Source organism: Coenobita brevimanus, chromosome 25 (assembly GCF_032717465.1).
Source record: "Coenobita brevimanus isolate Jiangsu-jjx chromosome 25, ASM3271746v2, whole genome shotgun sequence".
NCBI classification, from domain to species: Eukaryota; Metazoa; Arthropoda; class Malacostraca; order Decapoda; family Coenobitidae; genus Coenobita; species Coenobita brevimanus.
This window is the reverse complement of record NC_136978.1, coordinates 29,824,637-29,837,129: the sequence shown is the minus strand read 5'-3', so window position 1 is coordinate 29,837,129 and position 12,493 is coordinate 29,824,637. Positions and strand designations below refer to the sequence as shown.

The following is a 12,493-nucleotide window of genomic DNA, read 5'->3' as shown; positions in this document are numbered from 1 at the left end:
TATATTTGTACACACGCGTGTAATGTGTGTTTCTCCAACATCTAAAGAAGCTCGTGTTGTGTCTGGGATAGAATAAAACTGCTCTGTCACTTGCCGGGTTGCGAGGGGCTGAGAAGGATGTGTTGTGGTTGAAAATATCCTTCCATAATGGATTTACCTGGTTCGTAAAAAAATCTGGTGTTCTCAGCTTACACGCCATGGTTGACTGGTATCACTGCCTGACTTCTGTGTAAGAGGTCCAGTGTTCAATCTCCAGTCAGAAGCGTACACAAGGTAATGAAAAGTATCGGTGCGTTATATGCACGAATCATTATGATAAAACGGAGCGAAGGACAGTGACAAGCAGTGGCCAACTCATCACACATTGGTAGCCCTGCTGTCAGGTGCATGCCTTAAGCGATCAGCCAGTGTGATATTACATACAGTAGTAAGTATTGTATTTTTCGAAAGGACTTATGTTCATACATAATAACTCTCAGCAAATAGCGCAAGGGTGTGACATACATCGAAGGTAACGTGGTTCACACAGGATGCGAATATCGCAAGGGTGTGACATATATGGAGGGTAACGTGGTTCACTTAGGTGGTTATGTATAACAGCCTATCTGTGTGCACCGATAATGCAACATAACATCGTCACGTGCATTTTACCTTAACACTTTATTGCCTAACATATCTTGTGACAATACACCACACACTACACGTGGACAACATAACTGCACATCACCTATGAAAGTGGATGTGTGAACTACAACATGGTAGTCGAAGATGGGTCATGCATATTAGGTGTAATATATATGCTGTTATAATACTATGGATAGGGGAAATATAGCAACGCATGTTTCACATCTTTATTAGTTTATCAATAATCTGTATATGAACCACCTACAGCTAAGACAGCATACAGCCTTGTAGGCATGGGTGCCACCAACACACTTGTCAGGGCTTGACCATGTGGACGGATGAGGCGTTCCCATGCCTGCAACACTGTTGATGACAGCAGTACAGCTCCGTTCCCGGTCCCGCTCAAGCATATGCCGGAGCATTGCTGCCCAGACATGCTCGATGGGGTTGAGGTCCGGGGATTTAGGTGGATGTGGCACCAGAGTTACGTAGGGACGTCGTCCAAACCAGTCCCTAACAGCCCGGCATATGTAGATAGTGCTGTTATCCTGGAGAAGGTAGAAAGGCTCCCCCTTGGGGAACAGCAATACCTAGACCGAGGGAAGCAGAACCTCCTCCAGGATTTCAACATAAGACGACCCGGTCCAGCATCAGCCAACTCCCCAACGCCACTGGCATGCATTCATCCAAATAACCCAGCAGAGACACGGGCCACTCCTGCGGCTGCCAACCACATTGTGCGGCTCGTATCTGAAACATTATAACCCATTATGAAGTAGTCACTTAATAGCACTTCTGTAATTGATACTGAAAGGTGTAATGAAACAGACTAAGTCAATGCTTGTCCTTGATATTCAAGATTAGTGTAATTACTGTATAGTTACTGAAAGGTATTTGTATTTTTAAGTTGCCTAGGTTGTGTAACATATATACAATGCTACAAAGACTGTAAATACCGTTATTGTATATCCCATTGGAGCCCAGTGTCCCGAGTATTGGACAGAAATGGGATTTCTCAAATCTTTATAAAGTAGGGAACCCCCGGGTAGGGACCTATGAGTTTCACGACTATGAGCCGATAGGCAGAAGGCGGTACTCTTAGTACCTTCCCTGTGTAATGCCGTGCCAGCACCCCTGGGATCCAATGGGTTCATGACTGGCAAACCTATCAGTCTCTTTAACCCATTGGAGCCCAGTGTCCAGAGTATTGGACAGAACTAGGATTTCTCAAGTCTTTATAAAGTAGGGAACCCCTGGGTAGGGACCTATGAGCTTCGCAACTAAGAGCCGATAGGCGGAGGGCAGTACGCTTAGTACCATCCCAGTGTGATGCTATGCCCAGCACCCCTGGGATCCAATGGGATATTATTGCAAATGTCATCATAGTTATTACCTTTACCATTGTTTAAGAGAGAGAGAGAGAGAGAGAGAGAGAGAGAGAGAGATACTAACCTGGTGCCACGTGTATGCCAAACATAATGTGCTGGTGATGGGCCATCAGAGTTGAATGTCTTTTCATTGCAAAAGACTACATGCTTCCAAAACTCCGATGGCTTGTCAGTATACTTGAGCGCATACTCCATCCACTGCTCCATGTTACATTCACCTAGCTCCGGCTTTGTGGCTGGCGTGCGACCTTGGCAACCCCTGCTGTGATGCCTGTTGCGGATGGTTTGCATGCTGCACTGTAGACCCAGGTCACTGCATATTCCGACTGCAGGGGTGAATGGGGCAGCATCGATGGCGTTAGGTATGGCCTAGGTTTAAAACCGCAAAAACAGTCTTTATGGTATGGTTGATGGTGAGCAGTAACAAGGGACATCACTGTATAATACCGTATCCAGTGATACTCCACATGTTTTTATCCATATATGCTAACATTCTGTTACAGATTGTATTATATCACATAAAACACAATTAACCTGGTCTTCTTCTGCGGTGGTGCAACGTGGGCGCCCGACTCGTGGCAAGTCGTCTGTAGCATCTGTGTTTGCGTGCCGCCAAATCCACCATGCTACTGTGTTATGGTGAATACCAAGCTGACAGGCAATTTGGATACCGTTGTAACCCTCAGCAAGGAGTGCTATGACAGCCGAGCATGTCGCCTGTGACGTTTCCATCGTGACTGGCATGACCACGTTACGATGATAACCACGTAAACTTCATGGCAGTGTATGGCATGTTTTATGATTGGAGTTATGAAACAATTGCTAGGTGGTTCGAACCTTACGAACAAGCCACAGCCAGGCATGCCAACCCTCCCATAAGATAAGCGGTTGGTTGACTGTTTACGGAACGCATCGAACCCCCTGTGCACCGATACTTTATTTTTACCTTGTGTACAAATATATTTGTAAACAAGCGTGTAGTGTGTAATTCTTCAACATCTAAAGATGCTCGTGTTGTGTCTTGGATAGATTAGAACCGCTCTATCACGTGCCGAGTTGCTTGGGACTGAGAAATAATCCTAATGTGTTGTGATTGAAATATATCCCTCCATAATGGATTTACTTTGTATATAAAAAAAATAAATTGTAATCAGTTACACACCATGGTCGAGTGGTATCAGTGCCTGACTTCTATCTATGAGGTCCAGGGTTCGATTCCAATTCAGGAGTTTACAAATATATTTGTACACATGCATGTAATATGTGTTTCTCCAACATCAACAGACGCTCGTGCTGTGTCTGGGATAGATTAAAACTGCTCTGTCACTGCCGAGGTGCGTAGGTGCTGAGAAATAATCCTAATGTGTTGTGATTTAAATATATCCTTCCATAATGGATTTACCTGGAGCATCAAAAAAAAAAAAAAAAAAAATCAGGTGGTCTCAGCTTACATGCCATGCTCGAGTGGTATCAGTGCCTGACTTGTATCTAAGAGGTCCAGGGTTCGATTTCCAGTTAGGAGTGTAGAAATACATTTGTACACATGCGTGTAATGTGTGTTTCACCAACATGTAAAGACGCTCGTGTTGTGTCAGGGATTAATTAAAACTGCTCTGTCACTTGCCGAGTTGCGTGGGGATGACAAATAATATAAATGTGTTGTGACTGAAATATATTCTTCCATAATGGATTTACCTGGTTCGTCAAAAAAAAAAAAAAAAAAATCAAGTATTCTCAGCTTACACGCCATGGTCGTGTGGTATCAGTGCCTGACATCTATCTAAGAGGTCCAGGGTTCGGTTCCCAGTCAGGAGCGTACAAATTTATATACCGTATATACTTATATAATTATAATGGTCGACGGGTATCAGTGCCTGACTTCTATATAAGAGGTCCAGGGATCGATTCCCAGTCAGGAGCATATATATATATATATATATATATATATATATATATAATAAATAGGTAGATGATAGATAGAATATATACAAAATGGGGGAAACATGTGACAGTGCCATTTATTTTTCCCTTTTCCCTGGTGCTTCTACATCTGCTGTTGCACTACTTGATGAAGCTGCTTTATTGGGAGCCCTGAATGTATACAGACATTATGTAAGACGAACCTGATATATGTCCTTTCGAGAATGCCGAAAAATCTCCATCGTCCATGCCCTACAGTTGTTATTCATTTGCTGTGGTTCTACTTTTTTTTTTTTTTGCAGATAGTTGGGGCATTGGTCTACTGCAGATGATGATGCAAAACAGGTTCATGATCATCAGTTTTAGTCAGGCAACTGCTAAAATCAGTTTGCCATTAATTTTCATGTTTTTTATTAATATATACTTTTTAATTACCGTATGGTCTCATACATTTTGCATTAGGAGTAAAAAGACATACTATGGAAGTTGTATTTCAGTGCATATTTCAGTAAATGTAGTGGAAATATTTTTCCTGTATTATTAAGTTGGGGTCTGTCAGACCCAGGGTTACCTGACTCGAAAATTGTTTTGTCACTTTCATCATCCATACTAGGAGTTGGTATTCATTTGCTGTGGTTCTGCTTTTTTCATACAGATAGCTGGGGCATTGGTCTACCACAGATGTTGATACAAACCAGGTTCACGATTATAAGTTTTAGTCAGGCAACTGCCAAAATCAGTGTACCATAAATTTTCATTTTTTTTTTTTCAAAAATGCATAAAATATATATATTTTTTTCAATTATGGTCTCATACACTTTGGATTAGAAGTAAGAATACATGCTATGTAAGTTGTGATTCGGTGCATATTTCAATAAATGTAATGCAAGTATCTTTCCTGTATTTTTTTAAGTTGGGGTCTGTCAGACCCCAGGTTACTTGACGTGTAATAAGAACAGAGGGTTAACCTGAGCAGGGTTAAATTGTCTGTGATACATTTGACTGGTTATTACATGTCAGGAGCACCCATAAACAGGTGGTTAACTATCTAGGAGTGATGGTCTTCATGTCTGTCATCACTTTTCTTTGTCTGTCTCTTGTAGAAATGTTTCTTCTGTATTTGTTTATGATGGGGTCGGGGAGGCTGGGAGATGCTGATGCCACTATTGTAAGTTTAGGTGTAAATGGCTTGATATTAATATATGAAATTTGTTATTATTCAAATCCTAATAATCAACCATCCCTCTGACAACTATTATCCTGAATAATAATTTCTCTATTATAAATAAAATCTTTAGTGGAAAAGTTTTTCGAGAAGGGAAAGAAGTTGTATGCGGCTTTCATGAATTTGGAGAAAGCATATGACAGGGTGGATAGACAAGGATTGTGGAAAGTGTTAAGAATATATGGAGTAGATGGGAAGTTGTTGAATGTTGTGAAGAATATGTACGATGGTGTGAAGGCTGCAGTGCGTGTGGATGGTGAACTAAGTGAATTTTTCTCTTTGAAAGTTGGGTTGAAACAGGGATGTGTCATGTCTCCATGGTTGTTCAATCTTTACATGGATGGGGTAATAAAAGAGGTACAAGGTAGGGTAGTGGATGTTGGAGTGGCCCTGGTGAGAGAGGACAGTGTTTGGAAACTCCCTGTACTGTTGTTTGCAGATGATACTGTGTTGTTGAGTGAAGATGAAGGGGAGCTGCAAGGCTTGGTTGATGAGTTTGGGAGAGTGTGTAAGAAACGGAATCTAAAGGTGAATGTAGGGAAGAGTAAAGTGATGGTCTTTGAGAGAGGTGAAGTCAGTGAATGTACAGCGAGGTTGGATGGTGAGGAATTGGAAAATGTGAGTACATTTAAGTACTTGGGTAGTGTGATGAGTAAAGATGGAGGTTTGGAGGGTGAAGTGCTTGAAAGGGTACAGCAGGGAAGAAAGGTTGCTGGTTCTTTGAAAGCAGTGATAAGAAACAGGGAAGTGAGCATGGAAGTGAAAAAGTTACTACATGACAGTATTGTGATACCAACTCTAATGTACGGAAGTGAAGCTTGGACGTTGTTGGAAGGACACAAGTCAAGAGTGAGAGTGTCATAAAATGCCTTTGTAGTTACTTGTAGTGGAGTTATATATATATTAGACTTGTGGACGAGCGGTTGTTATACTTGAGTAGCTTTGTAAGTAGATAATCTTCTTTCCCATTTGTCGTGCAATGACAGGAGATGTAAAGAATAGTATGGGACTATTTTTATTTGTCTTGGAAATATTAACAAGTCTCTCACACAGAGCGAAGTATAAAGTAGAGTCCTGCTAGCTATCTCTCTGTCTTGCTCTCTCTGTCTCTCTCTCAAGTTGCTAAGCCCTTCTCCCTGCGACCTGTCTGTTCTATGGCTAGCTTCCTTCTGACTCTCTTTCCTAAATTCTGGTGAAACAGGAGACGTATCACGTGTGTTCCTTGTGATTGGAAAGTTCTAGAAGCCTGTGTGTGAGTATGTGTGTATGTGTGTTCACCTGGTGATCGCTGACCAACTAACTGCATCATCTACTGACTCCTACTTTCTAGTCTGTCGTCAGCTTTTCCTCAGTGTAACTTGTAAGATCATTTCCCATTCCCAGGCTCGCATAGAGCTGTCTATCTATCTATTTATCTATCTATCTATTATGATTTGTAATTATAATATGGAGTCCTAATATATGCTCGGTCACGCGAAAATGGCGTACCATCGACAGTTAATAGTCATAACATATTAATACATATTATATACACATTATAATGAACTTATAAGCTAATTAAGTGAAATACATAATATTGTAAAAGTAACATAATTGTATGAATATTGTATACATGTAATATTCGTAGTAAATAGCAATTTTCCAGTAATATTACATTTTAAGCAAGTTGTATACATTTTGTGAGATGTGTATGTATAACAGACATACGCATATAATTGTGCAATGGTAATACTGCTAGGTTATACATTACATATTGGGTTATCACTTTAGTAATGTCTAATATTTCACCTAACTTGTTTGATGATACTGGTAATACAGAATTGTGCTATAGTTGTATGACTTATAATATTGTATTAACATTGTGATAATACATAATTGTAACATTTTATGAATTGTTACAAAATATTGTGGTAATGCATAATTGTGTTGGCCTTATAACTGTAGTTACATTTTGTTAATGCAACTGTTACATAAGTGTCTTGGCCTTATAATTGTAGTTAAAGTTACATAAAAGTTACATCTTGTTAATGCAACTGTTAATTGGCAAAGTGTAACATAATGCAATCGTTTGTCGTTACATAATTGTTGCATATCGTTTGTAGTTACATAATTGTAGTTAACCCGCCCCGTCCTGACCACTTTCTCACCAATGGTACCCCCCAATCCCGACCATTTTTGGACCCAAATTTTTTTTGTTAAAACTTTCGCTTTTGGTCAGAAACAATGGTCAGTCACAAAGAATTGTTCCTCGGGTCCATAATTGCCCTAAACAGGTATGTCTTGGTCACACCTGGCACCGTGTTCTCTGTAGGTGGTCTGAGCCTCTAACGTTTTCTATGGTATTATAAGTCTGGGAAACCAATGAAAGTAAGTAGATATGTATTTATTACAAACATAAAAACATGTGATAAAAGAGTAAATTGGATTTTATACAAAAACAGAGCTGAAATAAGCATTGTACCATCGTGCGAAACGAGCAAAATCGGGCAGACTGGTCACGATGAATCGCTAACACTCGAAAATCATGATACATATCCTTTTTTTTTACTTACATAATACTTCTACAATAACATTATACCATTGTACATTTTATTGAACTGTTTTTACGTATTCACAGGCCTTTCGATAACATTTAGCGTAATGTTAGCGCTTATTTACGTAGTGAGTGAACTCACTGTGAGTGTTGTTTCAACTCGTATTGTGTTTTTTCTACTTACATAATACTTTCCTAATAACATTATACACTTTTCAACTTTATAGAACTGTTTTGAGATAATTTCAGGCCTTACGTAAATATTTAGCGTAATAATAGCGCATAATAACACACACGGTGAAGTCACTACGACTACTCTTTCAACTTACAACCTATTTATGTACTTATATAATAATTCTCCACTAACATTGCACATGTTTACACTTGATATAATTGATATCACATAATTTCAGACCTTACGATTCAACTGAGCGTCATATTAGCGCGTACTTACACAGTGAGTGTTATCACGATATCATTTGTTTCATCTTACACTAGTATTCAACTTATAAATTACCTTACTACTAACATTACAACAAATTCCACTTTATATAATTCCTGTCACATACTTACTGACCAGAATGTTCTACTGAGCGTAATATTTTCGCAGATTTACACAGTGGGTGTACTCGTGACATCAATTATTACAACTTACACTATTTTTCAACTTATACGTTTTATTCATGCTAACATTACACCCGTTTCCACTTTATATTCTTGCTATCACATATTTACTGACCAGAGTGTTATACTGAGCGTCATATTTTCGCAGATTTATACAGTGGGTGTAGTTTTCATATCACTTCGTTCAACTTACACTATTTCTCAACTTATACATTACTTTCCTGCAAACATTACACCCGTTTCAAGTTTATATAAGACTTAGCACATACTGACTGGCCTTACCATTATACTGAGCGTCATATCGCCATCCCACACAGTTTCAGTAGTGTAGGAAGTTATGGTACTCTCTGAAACATGGCTGAAGGCACAACGCAACATTGGTGGTGGTGGGGGAGGTGGAGAGTGGCGCCTTTCATCATTCGCACTTCTCTTCCCTCTCCCTTTTCCTTTACCCTTTCCCTTCCCTTTCCTTCCTTTCCCCACATCCTGGGGCTGTGTGGAGGAAGTTTGGGAATATTGTATGGCGAAAGACGTGCTGGGGAGTGGCTCCATCTCCTCTCCCCTAGGCCTACGTGCACCACGTGCTCATGCTGCCTCCCTCACACCACTTTCCCTTTCACCCCGCACTCCCACCACACCACTTTCGCCTTCCCCAGACAAAACACTAGGCCATACTTTATTTGCCTTCTCACCCCACCTTCTGATCCTCGGGGTGAGATCTTTTCCTTCCCCAACCACGAGGCAACATCACGTCCTAAGCCGCCGTCATCGTCATCGTCCTCATCCTCGTCCTCATCAGAATCTCTCTCTAGGGGATGGAGAGAGGTCCATGCAGGTGTTTTGGGTGCAGGCTGGCCTTCCCTTGCCTTACGATACGTGACATACCGCTTTTTCCGGGGCGAAGGGACCTCCTCATCACTGCTTGTTATTTCCTCCTCAGGCTGCACATAATCTCGATCCACCACATCATCATCAAGTGGAGAATCACTATCTCCAGTGAAGGCATCCAGGGCGGATTGTATTTCATCGTCTGAGAGACCTTTACGCGCCATGTCTGACCTGGGTCACTGCTAACAGGTGAGTGACCGAGACAAGGGCGAGCGCAGGTCACGCGGGGAATGGGACACTGCCCACCTGGCTGCAGGTAGGGGAGGCTTGGGTACGTGGGCAAATCGAAAATCTCACGCGAATTTTGAAAATTGTGGAAATTATGAACCTTGCAATTGCAGGACGTTGAAGTACGTCAACGGGATTGGCAGTGACATAACGTGAGGACGTGGAAGTACGTCGACGGGACGCCGCAGGTTAAAGTTACATAAAAGTTACATCTTGTTAATGCATCTGTTACATAAATGGTACATATTGTTTGTAGTTACATAATTGTAGCAAGTGTAACATAATGCAATCGTTTGTCGTTACATAATTGTTACATATCGTTTGTAGTTACACAATTGTAATAAGTGTAACATAATGCAATTGTTTGTCGTTACATAATTATAATATGGAGTTACATAATTGTAATAATTGCAGTCCTAACATATGAATCCGGTCATGCTGCAGTCGATGATAGTGATGATGTGTCATGCCACTTGCTTGTGGAGACAACAATTTGCTTTTTTGTTTGTAGTTTATGTGGTATTTTGGCATATGTAGTAACACTTACACTTATTTTCATTTGTTTGTTATGTGATCTTACTCTGTTTCTCTCTTTTTTTCTTTCTTTCTTTTTTTTTTTTGTATGTATTGATTTTCTATAGTTTGTTTTTCTTCGCTTGTGTACGCTTTTTCTATGTTGTTCATGGTTGCATAATTACTGGCTAATTTCCTAGGGACCCTTTTTTAAGGTTTAGTTTATATTGCACAGATATTACTGAAAATGATATTATATAGTCCCATATTTTGTTATTTTATATAAAAAAAATATATATACACTATATACAGTATTAACTATATACACTGACTTGTTGTTCACTTGTACCTATCGTGGCCAATATATGTGTCAGCACTGTGTGGAAATCATTGTCTTCACGATTGTGTTGAAGATGTTCACTCTTGCTAACGTCATTCGTGTTGGCCATTTTTTTTTCTCTAGTTTACCTTGTAACTTAATTTATATGTTTCCACTAGGTAGCTTTAATTAATAAATGTTTAATACAGTTCTTGTAATCACTCACTGAGTAACTGTGATGGTATATGTTCTTTATCACTGTGTAGATATAATAATGTATAGCTGTATGTATGAAACACGTATTTTATGTAGGTATAAATGGTAACACTCGTTGGTAGTAAAAAAATGTTATAATAAATGAATGAATAATATTATATACAGTGTAGAATATTTACTGTTGGTGCTTATTTAGTGTTTGAGTTATGCAGTTAACTGAAGTAAGTATGTGTATTTAAGCTGTAACTATACAGCACGTTTTATATGTTTGTGCAGAAGCATATTGTCTATCACTGTGTATTGTATAAATGAAGTTACTATGTAACTCACTAATTTTTACCGTGGTGGGAATGGTGTGAGTGGTGGTGCAGGTGGTGTGTTGACCGACGTGGTGTCTTTTCAGCAAGCACGCATGATGACGTCGACTTCCCACACTGGTAGCTGTGGTGAGTGAATGAGTAGCGATGAGTAACTTGAGTGAAGACGAGTGAGTAGGATGAGTTATGAGTCGTGTCTCACTCTTCGTTTGTTTGTTTGTTTGTTTGTTTTTTTCTTTCTTGATGTATCCTTTTTCTTGTGATTTACTCGTTGTAGGATGAAGACTGCCGCTACTTGTAGGTGCGTGTAGAAGATTATACAGACGACTCATAGAGTTGTTACTTGTAGTTGATTGTAGATGGTTGTAGTTCGTTGGTTCGTCATAGAAATTTCAAGATTGTTTGTATCAGTACTTTGTTAAACTACTGGCAAGACGTAGTGTGATCACTTCTACATCAGCGTGATGATCGTGGAGACGGAGAGGGCTGGTTGGAGAGAATACTGTCAGGAGCTGGTTGTAAGTTGTTGGTTGTGAGAGTTTTTTTTTTGTTTTCAATCTTGATATTTTGTAGGAATTCACTGTTCATTCGTAAACGAGGTTCGTATACGTTCGCTGCTACCAAATGTCATATAAGACTTTGTAGTTACTTGTAGTGGAGTTATATATATATATTAGACTTGTGGACGAGCGGTTGTTATACTTGAGTAGCTTTGTAAGTAGATAATTTTCTTTCCCATTTGTCGTGCAATGACAGGAGACGTAAAGAATAGTATGGGACTATTTTTATTTGTCTTGGAAATATTAACAAGTCTCTCACACAGAGCGAAGTATAAAGTAGAGTCCCGCTAGCTATCTCTCTGTCTCGCTCTCTCTGTCTCTCTCTCAAGTTGCTAAGCCCTTCAACCTGCGACCTGTCTGTTCTATGGCTAGCTTCCTTCTGACTCTCTTTCCTAAATTCTGGTGAAACAGGAGACGTATCACGTGTGTTCCTTGTGATTGGAAAGTTCTAGAAGCCTGTGTGTGAGTATGTGTGTATGTGTGTTCACCTGGTGATCGCTAACCAACTAACTGCATCATCTCCCGACTCCTACTTCCTAGTCTGTCGTCAGCTTTTCCTCAGTGTAACTTGCAAGATCATTTCCCATTCCCAGGCTCACATAGAGCTGTCTATCTATCTATTTATCTATCTATCTATTATGATTTGTAATTATAATATGGAGTCCTAATAAGAGCAGTGGAAATGAGTTATTTAAGAGGAGCCTGTGGAGTCACATGGAGAGACAGGCTGACGAATGAGGATATAAAGGAGCGTTGTGGTGTGGATGTGGATGTGATAGGAAGCGTTATGAGGAACACACTGAGGTGGTTTGGCCATGTGGAGAGGATGGAGGGTGAAAGACTGACGAAGAGAGTGTATGTGAGTGAGGTGGAGGGGGGAAGAGGGAGGGGGAGGCCGAGGATGAGATGGAGGGATGGGGTGGAGAGGTATATGAGAGAGGGGGGTGTGAGTTGGGAGCTGGGCAGTGAGATGGCGGGGGACAGGGCGACTTGGAGGCGATTTGCTTGTGGCCACCCCAAACGAGATTGAGGCGTCTGGCAATAGATAGATAGATAGATAGATAAATGTTTCGAGTTCATTCCACACATTACCAACCCAAGGTAAATTGGCCTAATTGTTATTACCTATCCTACCCCC

General features: G+C 40.2%; 1 protein-coding gene across 1 annotated transcript; it reads right to left on the bottom strand.

The window, feature by feature from the left end:
- Positions 1–1,934: 1,934 nt before the first annotated feature.
- Positions 1,935–2,744, bottom strand: LOC145393801 (uncharacterized). The gene is made up of 3 exons (XM_080267847.1): positions 2,547–2,744; positions 2,077–2,381; positions 1,935–1,971 (listed from the first exon to the last, which is right to left on the bottom strand). Exons 1-3 carry the CDS (start codon positions 2,742–2,744, stop codon positions 1,935–1,937), a joined length of 540 nt encoding a protein of 179 aa, XP_080123973.1.
- Between the last annotated feature and the right edge of the window lie 9,749 nt (positions 2,745–12,493).